The 19,830-nt window shown below is 38.6% G+C and overlaps 1 protein-coding gene across 1 annotated transcript in view; it reads right to left on the reverse strand.

Annotated features, from left to right (window-relative positions):
* Window positions 1-19,830, reverse strand: part of LOC139449763 (fibropellin-1-like) — a 51,963-nt gene that overhangs the window by 9,459 nt on the left and 22,674 nt on the right. The window contains exons 2-9 of the mRNA XM_071231291.1: window positions 17,273-17,380; window positions 16,783-16,822; window positions 13,389-14,666; window positions 8,105-8,200; window positions 7,195-7,308; window positions 4,260-4,376; window positions 2,313-2,423; window positions 37-150 (exon numbers count right to left, since the gene is read on the reverse strand). Coding sequence (XP_071087392.1) covers window positions 37-150; window positions 2,313-2,423; window positions 4,260-4,376; window positions 7,195-7,308; window positions 8,105-8,200; window positions 13,389-14,666; window positions 16,783-16,822; window positions 17,273-17,326 — 1,924 coding nt within the window. The 5' untranslated portion in view covers window positions 17,327-17,380. The remainder of the gene's footprint in view (window positions 1-36; window positions 151-2,312; window positions 2,424-4,259; window positions 4,377-7,194; window positions 7,309-8,104; window positions 8,201-13,388; window positions 14,667-16,782; window positions 16,823-17,272; window positions 17,381-19,830) is intronic.

A 19,830-nucleotide genomic window follows, 5' to 3' on the forward strand; every position in this document is an offset into this window, starting at 1 on the left:
CAAAATGTGACAGTAGCTGCAAAGTAAAATACCTACCAATTTCACACATTGTTCCATTGAATCCACCCGCACATGTACATTCAAAGGCATTGAGAAGATCAGCGCATGTGCCTCCGTTCATACAAGGTGTACTGTCACATTCGTTGATTTCTGAATGCACACAAATGAATGACGTCAGCTTATCAAGTCCACATTATTATTTTTCTGATTCTCCTTATTATTTAATAATAACAGTTCGATTGAGTGCATTAATGTTTATTCTGGTAATAATTTACATTAATAATATCTATAAGCAAAACATGAGAACGTGTTCTTTAATAAGGAGGGGAGTAATGTAGTAGGGAGGTAACTTGTGTTACCATACGTGTACGGTCAGTGTAAAGGGGAATAACGCTGAAAAGATGTTGAACGTGAGTGACCGAGTTAAAATCTAACATCGCATGGGCATTATTTCAGCCATATAGCGACGAGACCAAGTTTAATGTGTTCACAATTGATTCATTTAAGCAAAGTAATATTTAAAATCAATTCATGTATACCATATCTAAAACAATTTATGAAACATATTTGAGCATAACAATATAATACAGTTTTAAAACACGGGCTATAGGCCACCAGTAACCAAAGCTAGGCCACCTCGCTGGGGATCATGGGGACTTACAGTACCTCTGCTTCCTGTATGATACCCCAGCAGGATTTACGTCATCTCTTTAGCCACTGGTGGTTGTGAAAAATACTAGCCAATATTAAAAATTGTCAGCAATGAGTTGGCTTAAAAACACTGGTTGATGATAGTAACATCGATTATGATAGGATTACGTGTCACACAGGGGTACAATATTTTTACGCTACGTTAACCTCCTGGACAGAGCCTCCAATAATGTCAGTTGATAATAGCATCACACCTAATTTAAGAACAAGCTTTTACTTATTCACATACATTTTGAAAACTTATTATACTGACCGATTTCTTTCAAATAGCTAATAATGAGATGCCCGCTGACACGGGAAAAGAGATCTTTCAGATGAACGAATATGGAGGACGAAGAGGATGCGTTGCAAGGTAAGCGTGTGCATTGTGAGAATAGATTAAAAGGGAGGCCGTTATTTTCCCTCTTGTCATATACAGATAAATGTTGTCTTAATGTGAGAGTAATCTCCATTTCTTTTAATATTTCCATGTATTACAAATCAGTCGAAATATTGTTAAATGCTAAGCTTTGATAATCTATGATCATTCGACAAATTTATATAGACTCTCAAATTGAGTCATTCTCTGTTGTTTTTTCCAAAAGAGAACACACGAAACAAAATGATATGACAAAAATATTCCATAATTGTCTCTACAGACTGGCCTTGAATTTAAAAGTTAAACCATACAGAACTTTACATTACATCATGCATGTTCTCTTCATAAAGCATCATTTGATGCATGAATAACGCAAAATAAAATAATCAAAATGATGTTTTGACACAATGCCAGATAACTAACATCAGTCTCAGCAGTACACAATCAGGAATACAACTTGAACGTGCCTCGTGCATGCGTACACACAGAACAATCGTTCGTATGGGCATACACACTGAATCACACATTAAGTATTAGTAGGTGTAGTACTGTTTTAATTACAACGATTTATTCCTATTACAGTGTGAGTGTCAATTTACAACCCATTTATTCAAGCATGTCGATATTATGATGGAAATGATACATGTTTGATTTCTGTATGCAAAATCCTGAAACAAAACATCAAATGCGTTAGCCTTACCAACGAGATATTTATTATTTATGTTTCATCACAGGGATTTCAATAACAGTTCGTGCTCATGGCAACGCAATTTGAGAAAAGAGCCCCATATTTTTTTCCAACACTAGGTTTAAAGTTAGGTTCTATATTTCATATGTACACTCGTGGGACAAAAGAAACTATACCAAACTTAAATATTAATGTGTCGTATATAAAGTCAAAATATGGATTTATTGTTACAGATTCTGAAAGCCACAATTTTGGTAACGTGATCTCGTGCAAAATGACATTAACCGTGACATAACACCTCCTACTCCCTCCCTAATTTATAATATTTTTATATGGTAGGTTCAACATTTCACATTGATTCTATTTGATCTCAATGCGAGTTTCAACTTATATGACTTAATAAAAATTTATAAGACGTTATCTGATAATCGTTGTACTCTTGAAACATGAAACTGTCGTTCCCGCCTAAAACGGAAATACCTACTATCTACGATAGATTTCAAACAGTGTGTACTTAAGGGAGATACTCTCAGTCTGCGAGGACAACCTTCTCACCTGTGCTGCAGTTCTTGTCTGTATACCCAGGTTCACAGTTACAGGTGTAGTTGTTGACGTGGTCGACACATGTACCGTTCACACATGGGTTTGTGGCACACTCGTTGATCTCTACAATGAGACACTTTGTGTATTGATCATCAGAACTTATTGGTGTATTATGTATCTTTAACATAAGTCCGTCAGTGTATACAATAGGACGTGTAAGATGTATTCCAACATTGCTCTTGAAGGTCTCTGAAGTGAGTGAGTGAGTTAATATCTAACGTCACATCGACACTATTTCAGCCATATCGTGACGTTGGTTGGTTGGTTTGTTGTTTAACGCCGCACTCAGCAATATTCTAGCTAAATGACGGCGGTCTGTAAAAAATCGAGTCTGTGCCAGACAATCCAGTGATTAATATCATGAGTATCGATCCACGCAATTGGGATCGATGACATGCATCAACCAAGTCAGCGAGCCTGACCACCCGATCCCGTTAGTCGCCTTTACGACAAGCATAGCCACCTTTTACGGCAAAATGGGTTGCTGAAGACCTATTCTACCCCGGATTCTATATCGGGACGAGAAGTTATAAATTAATAATACATATATTTATATTAAATAAAAACTTGTCAACGATGGACAGTACAATAACAGGAATATCACAGATTCGATTTAAAACTTGTTGAGAATACTAAAGAGCAGTAAGTATCAGTGAAAGTCTCTGAAGACTTGAGCAGTGCATGTATGAATGTATAGAACATGTATGAAGCGGCCGGTGCATTGCTTAACACATGTTCAGTTTGTATTTTACTATGGGCATGCTGACAAAATTAATCTTGGTCACTTGGTCCATTGCTGTCAGCAGCTTGTGAAGTTATGTCGTTCAATAGTTGAACTACTGAACCTTTGTATTGTGAATTATGATAGGCAACAGTCGTGTTTGTAAGGGGATAACTGAAACTTAATACCATGAGAATGACAAAGTGTTATGCTTTGGCCAATATTAATATGTTGACAGTCCTATCTTTCTCGAATTATTGAAATACTTCCAATATATTCCTCAATGATTTACAACAAATTACCGGCTCGAATCCAGGTTCACCCCGATTATGTTTCTAGGTTTGCCAGCACCATACCCGTGCTTGTGGGTTTACGAAGTGGTAAAAGTCTGAGACGTACATCACTTGGGCCACAAGGAGCTGCCACGCCGTGATATAAGTGGAATACTGTTAAGAGCGGCGTTAAAAGCAACTCACTACTACACATTACCATACACTTTGAGCATTGATCGAAACGCATGAATTTATTTCCTTTAACAAACCATTTATTATTTTATTAGTACTATATCATTATGACATGGCATTGAACAATGCTAGCTCTTTTTCTGGTATCAAACTTTCACAACTGACCTGGATGGGTTAACGTTATCCTCAAAAACGCCATTATATATTGTCATCATAAATGGCAACTTTCATCCCGCATACTACTGTCACTACTGTTTAAGCAGGTCAGTTCAATGTGACTAGGGACACAGGTGGCCAATTCATCAAGGTGCCACTAATCACTATTCATTGTTGCGACTCTTCGGGTGCCGGACACCTATGATCGTAGGTTTGAATCCAGGTGTGATGTACACTAATTGGGCAAAATGTATCATATAGGAAATATATACATACTTTTTTTTATCGCTGTGGTCAAATTAATCATTTACCATGATGCAATGTTTCTCAACACTGAGAACAACACTAGCTCATTTCTAGCTACAAGCGGCGTAAAATAAAATGCTTTCGAATTATATGACGCTGAACTAAGTAACCGAAAGACTCACTTAACATTTGCATTTTTGTGACAGTCTTTTCTAATTGCCAGATTAATTTTCCCTTGACTGATCAAATGCTCGCTATGGTACCCAACCTCATTTATACGTACAAATTGGCCCAGATGGCAGAAGCACTTACCTGTCTCACATAGTGTTCCGGAGTATCCAGTATCAGTACAGTTACATGTATGCGAGTCCAGCTCATCGGTACAGATGCCATTCACACAGGTGTTGTTGACACAATTATCAACGATATCTGTAAATACACATAGCAAATGGACCCGATGAAAAAATTAATGATAGATTCCTGATATATGAGTATCTATATCGCGTTTTTGAAGAAGCTTTACACCAGCAAGAGGTCATATTGACATTAGAATGTTTGAAAATTAGCTTTAGATTACAGTTCAGATCGAATATATCACAGCGGACTCACATGACCTAATGGTTGATATGACATTCACTCAGCGTACACAGTGTGACCTTCCGATTCTCCTTTAAATTCGTTAATACGGCAAACATGGCATACATTTGACCTTTTCTATCCCGTAATGTTCATTGAGAACTTGAAACAAAAAACAGAAATGAACTCATTTACAGCAAAGACAAAATATATCGTAAACTTTTTTCTAGCAGCTTTCTCTTTCTCAAGCAGTCCAGCAGTCGTGGTTGTTGGTTGACAGAATCGATGGTCCGATGCATGTCTATGGTGTGGTTAAAGTTATTTGGTGATGTGTTTGACATTGCTGCCTTCATGTCTGCTTTGGTAATCGAAGTTGTGTGTCCTTTTAGGTTTGGCAGTCCGGGAATATTAGTGTTGGTAGATGTCCCCGAAATTTAAAGTTAGTTGGTAAACATACACAGTTGAACATAAAGTCATTTGTATGTTGTACCATGTACCATGCAATGCTAACGCGGGGAAACGCGGGGAAACGTTAATACTGGAAGCGTTACTTGTATGTAACACACTCAACAAGAACAACCTCAATTTATTACCCTGTTAGGGTCTTAACACCACAATATATAATTAAAGCGACCAAAACATTCCCATTATGTTAAGAAATATATGCTGAAAGCAGAGTTTATTGTACGATTTCGACTACACTGTAAGTATGTGTTTAAGAATCACTAAATAGTGATGATACCAGGTAAGTCTATCCTGCCCCACCGTTTGCGAAAACATGAAACCTGCACAGTTAAGTCACGGAAACATGATAATCAATCAATTTAATTCATTCCACTTGTCTAAAATACTTTGTGTGCTCCTTCCGTGATTAGCAAATTGGAACCATCAGTTGCACGTTTAATCATATTGTGTTACGTTAAACGCTTTTGTTGTGTGATGCTTATCTCTGTGATTAAAGCCACCTTCGCTTCTGATACATTACATACACGTCAATGTAAACATTTTGACATACGCTATAGACATAATATTATGATATTAGCCATTGATTCCAGTTACCGAGCATAAAAAATACACGTTTAAATATGGGTCACATTTGAAAAAACCCAATTCATTGCCTGAAACATGCAGGAATGAAACAGACGACACGATGATATTCGTTTTGTCATGCTATTCAATCTGAACGCGGTACCCAAGACGTTACGTTTACGGCAAGGAATCAGTTCCAGAGATCAAAGGATCAAACAGCGCAGCCACGAGGCAGACAAATAAAAAACATCACCTTCTTAAGTTAATAAAACGTCTTATAACAGTTGATCCGGGGTATAATAGGTCTTCAGCAACCCATGCTTGCCATTAAAGGCGACTATGCTTGTCGTAAGAGGCGACTAACGGGATCGGGTGGTCAGACTCGCTGACTTGGTTGTTGCATGTCATCGTATGGCAATTACGTGGATCGATGTACATTATATCACTGGCTCGTCTGGTCCAGACTAGATAATTTACAGACCGCCGTCTTATCGCTGGAATATTGCTGAGTGCGGCGTTAAACAACAAACAAACAAACATGGAATGAATGCTTCTCTTGTTATACCCACAATTGAGCACAATTCCAACTTTACCACTGCTATCCAGTGTGGGCTCGGCAAACTAGTGGATCAATGACTTAAGGACACAAGTAAGGATTATGCATGTGATGCAGTTATAATATAGTCAAAGCATCTTAAAGAGGGAGATGAGGTATCAAGCCCTGCAATGTCTTTGTCTTTACAGTTGACGCGTTTATTCGCTTTACGTAGGGGTGTTTTTCAATATATTCAGAAACTGTGTCTTTAAATGATGTATTTTTTTCAAAACTAAATTTGCTAACAATGTGAAAACCTCGATGTTAAAGGAATGAATTTTACTACTACTCCCACTACTACTTCTACTACTACTTCTACTACAACTACTATAGGTTTTGCTGATGTTAACGAAATGATGGACAACATCGACCATTGAACTTTTTTGGAAACGATTTCATGTTGTAATTTCTTTCCTTTTTTACGAAAAATAAAAGTGTCCATTGAATCATTTCAGTTTAGTTCTCCTGACTAAATAAGCGGAGATCGGTTTGAATATTTTCTTTTTTCTATCCATAACGAAGAATAGTTCATGTGCTTATCAAACCAAGTATATATTATCATTGTTTGCAGAAAAGAGCCGATTGTGATCCTTTGTGGATCCATTCCTAAGCTCTAGGTTCATAAAGTTTTGATCTGTGTATGTTTCGTTTCCTCCAAACGACAGGCTGTACAACTTTCTTTTTGACAGTCGTATCTAGCTCTGGACAGTCCCACGTGGTATTTCAATTCACATTGAACTAATGTGCGTCATAACATTAATGGAAGTTTCCATGCTCCAAAGCGTAGTGAAGATGTGACACATCACAACAATGCCGTATAATGTTTTTTAACAGTCCGGTTGAAATTGATATTTCAAATGCAACTCTGCCACCATACCCAGGTTGCGCTCCACCGGTACCATGTACTCTTAATTCAAGTAATGTATTTTGCTGAGTAACACACACACGCGCGCTCGCGCACGCACGCACGCACGCACGCACGCACGCATGCACGCACGCACGCACGCATGCACGCACACAATACTTTTTTTGTTAGGTTGTGCTTACCATACTCGCAATGCGCTCCTCCCGATCCAGTGACGCAGTCACATTGGTAGAGGTTTGTCAGGTTAGTACAGGCACTGGAGTACTGGCACGGGTCCACGGCGCAGCCGCCTGAAGCTTGAAACAAAAACAGCAACCATCCCATACAATAGATCAACAGCGATTTTTACCAATACAAATCCCACTCATCTATGGAATGCTTCTATATTGTCAATGCATACTGCAGCTGTACCGTTTTGGGCATATATGAGAATGAGGTAGTTAAGAAAAAAATATACTTAATTTCACAAATTTGTATTTCAAGAAACAAAAATAGTTACAAAGCAAAGCTTTACAAACATGTTACCAAGAATGTGCTGTATATAGATGTACAGTGAATTTGGTAACATAACGCTGTTTTACGCTGCAGTCAGCAATATTCCAGCATAATGTAGCCTGTATTTAAACAATCGAGGTTCACGGCAGGAGATCTACTACATCAAACCCAATATGCATAAAATGAATTTACTTTTCAATAATTCACGATTAGGAACATTGAGAAAAATTCTGTAAAATCATCATGTCATTGTTTAAACCAATCAAGTAATTATAACTCTCCCTCTTTTTGGATTGCACATACATTGCTACCCTAGCGAATCTGTACACATTGCATGCATGCACGGCAGAGAAGTTTAAAAAAAATAAATTCTATATTTATATGCATATGTATTATGTTGTTGAAATACTTTTGTACATCTGATGCTGCTGATAGCGGCCTGGGTGTAAAAAAAGTTCAGTTCAGTTCAGTTCAGTTCAGTTCAGTTCAGTTCATTTCAGTACCCATACGCTCTTAATGCAAGTACAGAGATTATGAACGTATTCTCCCTCGGATTCCGCACAAAGAATACTTAAGGACATGACGCGAAGGACTTACTGTCATTACACTGGTATTCAAAGTATCCTGATGAACACGAACATGGATACGGAGTCCCGTCTGAACACACTGTTGATGCAGGACATGCTGTTTTATCTGAAAAACAACGAAACCATGGAATGCAACATTATTTCTCCCAATACTTGTATGTATTGTCCTCATGATTCAATGTATCCGGTTAGAATAGGTCTTCAGCAACGCATGCTTGCCGTAAACGGCGACTGTCCTTGTAAGATGCGACTAACGGTATCGGGTGGTCATGTTCGCTGACTTGGTTGATGCGCGTCATCGTATGTCAATTGCAAGTGTGTGGATCGATGGATGCTTAAGATGTCAATTACTGGATTGTTTGTTCCAGACTCGATTTTTTACAGACCGCCGTCATATAGCTGGAATATTGCTGAGTGCGGCGTTAAACAACAAACAAACAATGTAATACATGTAAACGATTTCACGTGATTAAACAGCATCAAAAACACTTTCCATAATCATAGGGAATAGTTGCTAAAAGTCCATTGAACGATTCTGATTATATCATCAACATTTGCATCAAATAGCGGTGGTACTTGGTGAACGACAAAAGGTGAGGTTATCCTGTCCCATCGGTGGCACCAGTCACAGGTATAAAGGCATGTCAAGTGCTCACCTGGAAAAATACCGGGAACATATGGAACAAGTCATAGTTGGGAATTTCTTCCATAAATCTTCTTGAAAGCTTTACGAAGCCAGTGAATGCTGTGTTACAAACCTTAATGTAAAAATTACTCTTAAAGTAAATACATTTACATAAAGATTAACAACCCGCAGCCCTTAATTTAAAATTTATTATTTTTACATTAAGGGTTAACATCCTACATATCGCCCCTGAATGTAAAATATTCTTATAAACAAAGTTTGATTGGAAATATAGGACACTTTTTCCTATTTTCAAGTTTTTTTTATTGTTTTTGCTCGGTTTCTTGCAATTATTCGTAATAAGCGACAGCGTGAGAAACTGACTTTGCTCAGATCTGAGAACAAGAGGGGCTATTATAAGAATGACAGGCTCCAGTCGCAGATCGCGACGCAAGTGGAACATCGTCAACTGTGGATCAGGAGCGGATGCTGCCGTCAAGGTCGAAGGTTATGCAAAAACATATCTTACATTGCAAAGAATATAGAAGATTTAACGAACAAACTGTCCGACATTGGCTTTGTTTCTTTTGTATCTGAACATGACATTGTTGCTTTATATGAAACATAGTCAATAGAACATTATTTTAGTGACATTTATATAGAATATAAACTTTTTTGTTTACCAGTCACAAAAAGGTCCGAGTTCGGGCGGTATTCGGGAGGAATACTTTTGATACAATATTCACTGGTAAGATATGTTATTGATGTTCGATACAGAGAACATGCTATTACTATTCTGTTGGATTAAAGTATGTTTGGTTTCAGTTGGGCTACATTATGTGTGTTTACATATATCCACCCGGAGAGATCGGCCTGGTATGATAACAAAGATAGACATAGAGATTTTGCTGTATTTTTATTGAGTACACCGGATGCATTTTTTATTGACTACACTGGAAGAGTACCCAGCTGTTTCTATCATTGCACTTGGATTTGTTTGTTTATTTGTTGTTTAACACCACACTCTGCAATAGTCCAGATAAATAACGGCGGTCTGTAAATAATTGAGTCTGGACCAGACAATCCAGTGGTCGGCATCATGAGCATCGATTCACGCATTTGGGATATGATGACATGCATCAACCAAGTCAGCGAGTCTGACCACCCGATCCCGTTAGTTACCTCTTACGACAAGCATAGTCGCCTTTTACGGCAAGAATGGGTTGCTGAAGACCTATTCTATCCCGGATCTTCACGGGTCCATTGTACATGAACAGTAGAACCAGTGTGACGCGAGACTATGTGGAGAATGATGTTATTCACCACGTTGAACGTAATAATTACTTTAAAGATTGTTTTACACAATTTGAGATGGAAAGATATTCATGTTTTAAATTAAAGTACTTAACTTTGGAAAAACTCTATTCGAAATATGTTCAGAAGAAACTAAATATAACTCATACCTTATTAAGTATAACAAAGTTTGCAATTAATACAGATAACTGTGTTTAATCAAGAAGGACCAATTTGAACAATGTACAAGGAGTGACCTAGAAAATGCAGCAGCGGTAGACACTAAACTTTTCTGGGACATTATAAAGCGTGTGTCTGGACGACCGCAACGACCCATCTCATTGATATACAAGACTGGGGGGACTATTTCTCGTCGCTGAATTCTGAACCAATAGGTACTCAGGATAATCTTGGTGAGGTGGAGGACATAGTGACATGTGAAGGTTATGTGCAAGAAATGACAATTGACATATTAGAATCCCCAATCACCAGATCTGAACTTTTTGAAAGCATCAGTGCCTAAAACCATAGCTGACCTTGTCGACATCTATGGAAGCCATTGTACACACATGGTTTGAGTGCTAAAATGGGTAACATATTACAATCCATGTACAGTTATGTAAAGGCCTTGTGTTCGTTCAAACAACAGAGTATCTGGTATATTTGTTGCTTCATGGGTGTGAGGCAAGGGTGTATGCTTTGTCCCTTTTTGTTTAAGTTTGTTTTTATAAACGAATTGGTTAGTGTAATGGAACAAAAATGTCTGGAATCCGGAATTTATTTATATTGTTCTACTTCTATTTGCGGACGACCTTATTGTTTTTGGCAATACTGTCAACAATGAAGTTGAATATCTTGCCTGATGACAGTTGTAGATTGGAAATGCCAGTCAATCTATCAAAAATAAAAATAGTTCTTTCCAAAAATAGGGGAGGTTTATCACGTTATGAAAAAAATGGTATTATGATGGAAATGCGTATGAAGTAGTTACTGTATACAGTTATCTTGGCTTATAATTTAGCAATATGTTTCTGAGGTCGAATGCTGAAATAATATTCCAATTCAGACAAGAAGGGTGTTCATGGTCCTGTTAATTAGTATGCATTCCTTGAAACCATACTCGCCTCACTTTTACTTCAAATGTTTTGATACAAAGATATCACCAATATTTGTATACGGGGCTGCAATTTGGGGGTTCAGTGACAAAGAACCGAGTCTGGCAGATGTTCTATTCAGTCGCTCGCTGTTCTGAAATGTGTCGAATATTGGCTGTCTCTATATAATATGCAGGAATCTCGTTTAACCCCAAAATTGTTACATTATGTTGCGGTTGTACGATGAACAAGACCACGTAAATTGGGTAACGAAACTTAAATATGTTACTTTCAGATTAGTATTTGGTGATGTCTGGTACTTTCAAACATGTGGTAATAAAACCGCATGTTTGATGTTACGTCAGCGGTTAAAACTTTTTTTCAGGTTTTCAATGAGAAAGCCCCAAAATGGCTTATATTTCATGTGAGAACTATTTGAGTCGTATAACTGTAAATAACTTCAGGACTCATTTTCGGCTCACAATTTAGAAATTGAACGTGAAGGACATTTCAATATTTCTCGTGAATTTAGAAAATGTAAAGTTTGTAACCTAAACCATATCGAAAATGAACATCACTTTTTTGTTAATTCTTCTGTGTTATAGCCATCTAAGGCAAAGTTTTTACATCTTTCCAAATATTCTGAAGTTTAATACACTACTGTCATCGCATGACACTATTATCAATATGAATATAGAAAAGTACTTGTTTTACGCCAGTGCTGTAAGAACACAAATACTCCAACATAATATGCAATTATGTTAAAACTGTTTTTTTTAAAAATGCAAAGGGATGTGTTGTATTTTATACTGTTTGCACCTACATCGTTTGTACAAAAAGGCCCGTGGCCTACAAGTACTGAATAAAGTGAAGACTAATTATTCGTAATAGAATATATTCTTCCTTCCTTCAACTTTGCGCGTTATCTCGTTCAAATTTGGTATTTAGGTACAATGTATTTCAGGACTCAACCGAAAAGGTTGTCTTTCCATCATTGCAATATAACCGAGGCATCTGATTGATCGAAATGTAGTGGTTCGATTTCGGGAACCATTTAGATATACTTTTGCACACAAAGCAGATTTTATCATAATACCAACAGAATGGAGTCCTCTGATTGGTCGAAATTTAGATAGTTAACCATATTTAAGACTATTTTACCATACTAATAAGTGCTCTTTATGAAACTAGGTGTGGATGATCAGCACAACAAACAATACAGTAATATAACCTCCTTCAGAAATCACACACGCCATTTTGTAATTTTACAGGTCTAAATGAGTAAATATCTATTCATGAATTCCTTTTGAAAACCCTCGTGAATATCATTTCATTAGATTATTAGTTCATTGTACCCCCGCAACAAAGTTAGGGGGTATCATGGCACCAGCGCGTTTTTTTCATTTGGGAGGAGTTATTGCCTTTTATTACTTCGTCATTTCAATTTGTCTGGACAACTTCAACACTACAACATCGATTCTTTCAGATATGTACGTAGGTGTAACTACGGACACTGTACAACATGCCTTCATTCATTCCCCATGGGACAGTTATAGTTAGCTTAATTTTTATCCATACATGCAAGATGTCCGAAAGGCTTAAGAGTAATAAGAGTAATCTTTACATTAAGGATTGTAACAAGAGTTAACCCGCAACCCTTTAAGTAATAAGTTTTACATAAAGAGGAATTGTTACATTAAGGGTTGTAACAATACTGTCACCATAATCAAACAATGCAAAACCAGTGTTGGTGCAATGCCACATGTTGAAGATCCGGGGTAAAATAGGTCTTTAGACACCCATGCTTGCCGTAAATGGCGACTATACTTGTCGTAAGAGGCGACTAACGGGATCGGGTGGTCAGGCTCGCTGACTTGGTTTATGCATGTCATCGTATCCCAACTGCCATATGTATGTCAAATTTCAAATAGTTAAAACAGATATTTGTTTTCTATACAATAATCCTAGGGGCCTATTTCCTTTGGGAAGATTTATCGGGGGAGTTGGTGATCTAGACTTGTTTATTTGGTATGTGAGTTACAAGATGCAAATCAATATTAACCTTCCTGACACATGTATTGTATGTCAACAAGTTGTCCTCTTCTAGAAATTAAATACATTTCACATTATTGGTACAGCATAATTAATTATTGCTAATGTATTATGTTATTTGATATTGGTTTAAGTGATAGCAAATTCTTTTAGTTCTGTTGGTTTATTTGTTATGTAATCATCTGTATCAATGTCACAATGGTTCGATAAGTTTTATGACTGAGACTTACCGACATCATTTGTCAGATTCAGTCCGGCCGGATGCGTAAACACACACTGATTGTCTACAAACGGAAAGACGTACATCATAGCGCCAAATGGAACATCATCTTCGTGGGTCAGGCGGTAAAATCCAGGTGATATCAACTCCACTGATGCCTCTGAGAAACAGCTGCCTTTAATTACTTTGAATTGGGGAAATATTTGTGGTCGTATTCCGAGAACCTTGTCAGTGGGAACAATGACTGTTATATACACCTTCTTCAGGTCAACTGTCGCATGAAGAACAGGCTTTCCAATGTCATAAGAGCTGGAGTATAAACTAGTCGGTGGAACGATTGCCAGTGAAGGTGTGCCTAAAGTCATCTGCACAACGAGGACAGGTTTATCGGCCTCAAGGTACACTGGGCCTGTGGTAGAGTCAACAGTTATGTCATGAGACTCCCGCGCACCAAGGGAGAAAGATATACCACTGACGTACGGGGAGCGTACCGAGGTCGACGCTGTTGATCCAACAACTCTGTATATTGCCCCACCAGTAATAGATGGCGGTTCTGGCAAGTAAAAACTTCTTCCAAATGATTTCACGGGCAGTAACATTTCTTGCATGCCATCTTTAACGACAGAAGTATACTTCATGTTATGCCCACTAATCACAGCCACGGGTTTGTCACTGGTAATCAGTGTTCCAGTAATATCTTCGGCACAGTAGGCGCCAACTGTCTGATACTTGTTGATTGTAAATGTTCTGCTCTCCCCATTGAAGAATGTCCCATTGCCACATCCCCCTGCCATGAGGGTTCCTTGTATCTTAAGACTGATGACCACCTGGGTATTGTCCTCCGTAGCGATGATGACGAAAGCAGTCTGTGTGTCCTTTGTGTAGGGAAGCGAAGTCTCAGGAGTTGTAACTGAGTGATTATCAATGTGTGTCACTACAATGTATTCCGTGGATAAAGTCTCAATCGGCAAGGCAAGGTATCCTTCTCCTTTATTAGCAAGTACATGGTAACAGAACAAGGTTATTTCCTCAGTGGATGTAAAGTAGAATGACATGTCAGTCACATGTAGGTTGGCTTGGTAATAAAAACTTTCATCAACTTTGTACTTGTAGTCCACCATGCCTTGGATGTGTAAATCTTCCGAAATACCGAATCCACTCTCAACGTGAACAGTGGTATTCACCTCAGATAGAATCACAAAGAACATGTTTGGATGGCTTCCAGAATTGTATGGTTGTTCAAAGTACGCTGCAACGAATCGTCGTCCCTTAGGCATGGCTGAAGCATCTGAAGACAAAAGAGTAAAACGGGTTTAAAATCTCTACAGAAGTGAGTCATCGATTGGTGTGATTGTTCAAAAAACGCGACAACGAATCGGCGTCCTTTAGGTATTGTCGAGTTTCCTGTCAAAATACATTATTTAAAACTGAAAAATAATTACCCCACGGTGTTGAACTATGAACATACGTTTTTACTCATAACTCAAATGAGTGAGTGAGTGTGAATGATTTTACACCACTTTTAGCAGTATTCCTGCAATATCACGGGGCTGGGTAGGGGAGACTCCAGCTTCACACAAAAGATGGTACTTTTTGTCACCCTGGCATTTGGCATTACATGAACAAAACAAGCACTGAGTAAGTATACTGTGTTTTAGTTGGATATCCTTGGTATCTCAGTGGGCTAGCAAATACTGGCAAACTCCCACAGAATGAAAAGTCAAGTTTACGTTTTCCGGAACCCTTTTCTCAAACATTGTCAAATATTTGGTAGTGCCTCTCCTTCATTTAAGTGTGAAACAAACACATCTTTTTAAAATTCCTTATTATCCTCAGAAATGTCAGTGATTGAAACAGTTTAATCTAATATCGCTCACATTGTATCTATTTGGCGTCTTCTGGTATATGAGAAAACTATTCTGGAGGACTTGATTCACTGTACGTGGAGAGTTATAAGATAAAACACGAACAGAAATTATCATTGATTATTTTGGATTGGTACCAGTATTTGTGTGTGTGTGTGTGTGTGTGTGTGTGTGTGTGTGTGTGTGTGTGTGTGTGTGTGTGTGTGTGTGTTGGAACGACGTTTGGTATGACGCGGCAGGGAATCAAACTCCCGACCTTCCGCTTTCTGGGCAAACGCTCTTTCAACAAGGCCACGGAGGCGGTCGACATATATGATACATGTTCAGCACCGATATTATGGCTGCTGAGGAATCAAAATCACAACATTGTCAGAAAAAGATCGACAAGAAATAGATATAACATTTTATTTGTATATAACACAGATAATTTGTGTATGTCATATATATCAGAAGTGGCACCAACACAGAGTAATTAACCCGTGAAGATCTTCAGCAACCCATGCTTGCCGTAAACGTCGACTATGCTTGTCGTAAGAGGCGACTAATGGGATCGGATGGTCAGACTCGCTGACTTGGTTGATGCATGTCATCGTATCCCAATTGCGTTGATCGATGCTCATGATGTCAACCACTGGATTGTCTGTTCAAGACGCATTCACGTCGCTAAATAGGTGGAACGATCTCAGACATACCTTGTTAATGCAGGGCTTTCAATAAATTTTGACTTAAACCGAAAGTACTGTCCCATGGCTGTGACACTTCTGACAGATTAGTTAATTCAATAAGAGGAAAATAATTTGTTGTGGACATTAAATGATGTCAGAGAGGTATACTAAAATCCCGAAAAGCTTGAGTCGCTTGCGCAAATAGTTTTGTTGCTACAAGTCAGTAAGAGAAGCAGGGGCCTATGACCTTTGGAAAGAGGGCAAACCTGAGGAGTGTGCAGTATTTAAGTACTAGCAGATTGTTGTGGTTATAATTCGTTGCAAGAACCTTCCTGGTTTAACTTCAAACAGAGCTAGATTGTCACGAGACAAGATAATCAATGGTTTTGATAATATGTCAGAATCCCTAGAATCCTGATAGTTTCTTTATCGCCAAAGTTACTGCTGAAACTGAAACCTAGGAATACGATCCTCAATCATTTGCCGGTCGGTCATCACCATATCGTGGATTCTCTGGATCGTTCCTAGATCTGGTGTTGCTGACGTGACAGGCCTTCCAGAAAGGGAGTCGTCTTCATGTCTCTCTAAGTAATGCTAAGCTCTTGTGTCCACCTCTTTATCGTGGCATATGAAGGGGCCACCTTCCCTGGTGTTGTACCCATGTGTTCATGGATGCCTTTGGTGTAAAGCCCTTGTTCTGCAACTACTTGATCACAACTTGTTCACAACAAAAGACACAATTCCGCCTATGTCAGGATCAGAACTTATCATTCAACCGTTGTATATGTCAACCTTTTTGTGCGTCAAACATTTTTTCAATGTCGTATTCTTATCAGAAAGCATACATTTAACAAACTTGTTTCAATATACTTACCTTTCACAAACCCCAACACTAACAGACAACAGAGTATTGTCTGAAAGTAGAAATAAAGACATGTAGGTCACTCGTCATATACAGCAGTTGTACAATATATATGTCAGTGATTAGAACTTATCACATACAGATGCTCTGTAAGATTCCAACCTATAGCGAAATTCGCCCGTACTCATGTATGTGTGTGTGTGTGTGTGTGTGTGTGTGTGTGTGTGTGTGTGTGTGTGTGTGTGTGTGTGTAAGAGTTCTTTTGAAGAAATCTTTAATAATATTGCAGTTTACTTCATCCCCTTCTCAAAAGAAAATATTTCATTATAATAGAAAAAAAATCTAAAGGTAGGTTCACGATTTAATTTTGTGTTTTCATTGAAACAGCGATGGGTAAAATGAATCCGAAGTTTGCTACCAACCCTTCACGTTAAAAAAAGCGTATCATTGTAGATCCGTGTTCTTTTATTGATAACAGATTTGACTAGACCGCAACACTTACTATCATTTTCACTTTGATGGACAAACTTTTCAGAGCCTTGTTACAAATATACATCTACACACCGGCAGCATCTGTCTGGCATCTGGGATAGAATGAAGTGTGCATCTCCTGTGATGAAAAAATTGTATAAATAAAAACCTGCGAAACTCTTTCCATTTTCGTAAGAAATCTCTGAAATAAACAGAGTCGATTTATGAAAATATGTGCTTCTGTGTACAGATCAATGCAACATTATGTCTCATAATACATCACCACGGGGAATCAGCGATTGCATTCTATCAATTCATAGCTGAAATATACTGAACAACAAACTTTCCTGTGACATTGAATAAGATTTAATGTAAAGTTATGTTTTTTACTAAATCTAAAACAATTTCGGTTTGCAACAGACAAAAGATTCCTGTAAGTGTTCAAATGGTTTAATTTGCCATACTGACTTCAGAAAATGCATGATTTCATAAAAAAAACATGAACATGCCAACATGTCAATTTACAAATCAATAGCGTGTGTGTCCACCTCTAGTTGCGATGCAAGCAACACATCTTCGTCTCATGGAATGGACCAGGTGTCGCACAAAGTCCTGAGGGATATCTGTCCATATCTGCTGGAACATGTTCGAAGTTCCTGGGGTGTCTGTGGAACACGTGGTTGACGTAGAAGGCGCCGATCCATCTCATCCCACATGTGCTCGATTGGTGAGAGATCATGGGAGCGAGCCGGTCAGGGGATGACATTCCCGTTGTTTTGTTGAAGGGTCTCCTGAACAAGTCGAGCAATATGAGGACGGGCGTTGTCATGTTGAAAGGTAATGCCTGGGCCATGACGACGCAAAAACGGTGGAACAACAGGGCCGGTGATCTCGTCGCCTCAGCGCTGTCCATTGAGATTTCAATCTACCACTATCAAACGGGTCCTCTGTCTTGCTGTAGTCCCACCCCATACCAGAACGCTGCCGCCCCAGAACCGATCTTCTTCCATGACACAATGATTGACGTAACGTTCACCTCGACGTCGGTCCACTGGAATCCGTCCATCGCTGTGGCTGAGGTGAAAACGAGACTCGTCAGTGCATAGAACCTGTCCCCACTGCATGGCCGTCCAGCGTAGACGCTGTCTGCACCACTGTAGACGTGCTTGACGGTGGTTTCCTGTCAAAATGGGACGTCTGGCGGGTCTTCTGGCGACAATCCCTGCACATCTGAGGCGACGACGTTCGGTTTGTGAAGATATTCGTCGAAGGCCAGGGATGCTTCTTGCAGTTACTGTTGCTGGCTGGAATCGATTTCGTAGGTGTTGTTCGAATCCAGTTGTCTTGTCGATTATTGGTTACGCGTGGCCTGTCACTCCGAGGATGGTCTTTGACTGTATTCGTCTGTTGCCAACGTTGCCATTAACACCAAAAGTATTTTTCTATGGACGTTAAATTGTCTTGCAACAACACGTTGACTCGATCCTGCTTCAAGCATAACAATGGCTCGCAGACGCTCATTTCGTAATGTTGAATAATTGCGTAATTTGGTTGTTTTTATGAGTGTTTTTTGTCAGCACGATGCTAAACAATGCATATGGAATCCCGTAAAAGAACATATTTTTATACCCATTTTTGGGTAGTGAAATGCATGGGGCTTGCATAAAAGTCAACTTTTGTATAGAATGCATGCTTTTCTGCAGCAGTTGCGTTTTTTGTGACTTGATTCCATACATGTACTACAATATTTAAATCCAAACTTTACTTTTTTGAAAAATGCTGGTGTCACAGGAACTTTTGTTGTTGAGTATACATTGGTGATTTTGTCGTTTGCGTAATCCGGTTCTTAAGACATTCTACGTATGTTTTTTTATGTTAAGATACCTTTTGCAAATATACCTTAATCATGATGATCTATTTGCCATGTGTACATTTAGGGATAGTTTGCCTACAACTACTTGCATTAACACAATATAGTAAAACCCATCCCACCAACATATTTAGGAACACCTGTGAGGAAAGGCCCGTGGACTACATGTAGCCCCACCCGTATCGGGTAAAAGTAGAAGTCGGGTCAGACCTATTTCTGCTGAGATGTCCGAGCACAGGAAACGACCAGGCCACCGGGGCTACCGTGTTTCCTCTAAAACACGGACATGTACCTCACTACTATCTTTCAATTAAAATCAAATAATTTCTAATTCCCATCAGCACACTTCCGTTCTTAGTGATTTGTCCTACAGTAAATTAAGGTCATATCTGAATTTATATTGTTACTTGTCCTTCGTCCCAATCCCTGTACACCCTACACTGATCGTAAAAGAATCTCTTTTGAGAAACAAGCAAACAAATAAAGGTAGATGAAATGTTGCATTGATCATGATGATCCAGCGAATGTCCCCCCTCAAACATGTCCTTTTTTTAAAATGCGTTTAATATATCGTTTCACAAACGTATAAAAAAAAATCAAAACGTCAACGCCAGAGAATAATCAGTCTCGATTATCTGCCGAAACAGACTGCATTGGGCCTAAAAGGCAAATAGGGCGAATTCTTAGGACAATTATATGAATTGATCAATGAAAATGGG

This window comes from Haliotis cracherodii, unplaced genomic scaffold (genome assembly GCF_022045235.1).
Source record: "Haliotis cracherodii isolate W230 unplaced genomic scaffold, xgHalCrac1.p SCAF_8, whole genome shotgun sequence".
NCBI lineage: Eukaryota > Metazoa > Mollusca > Gastropoda > Lepetellida > Haliotidae > Haliotis > Haliotis cracherodii.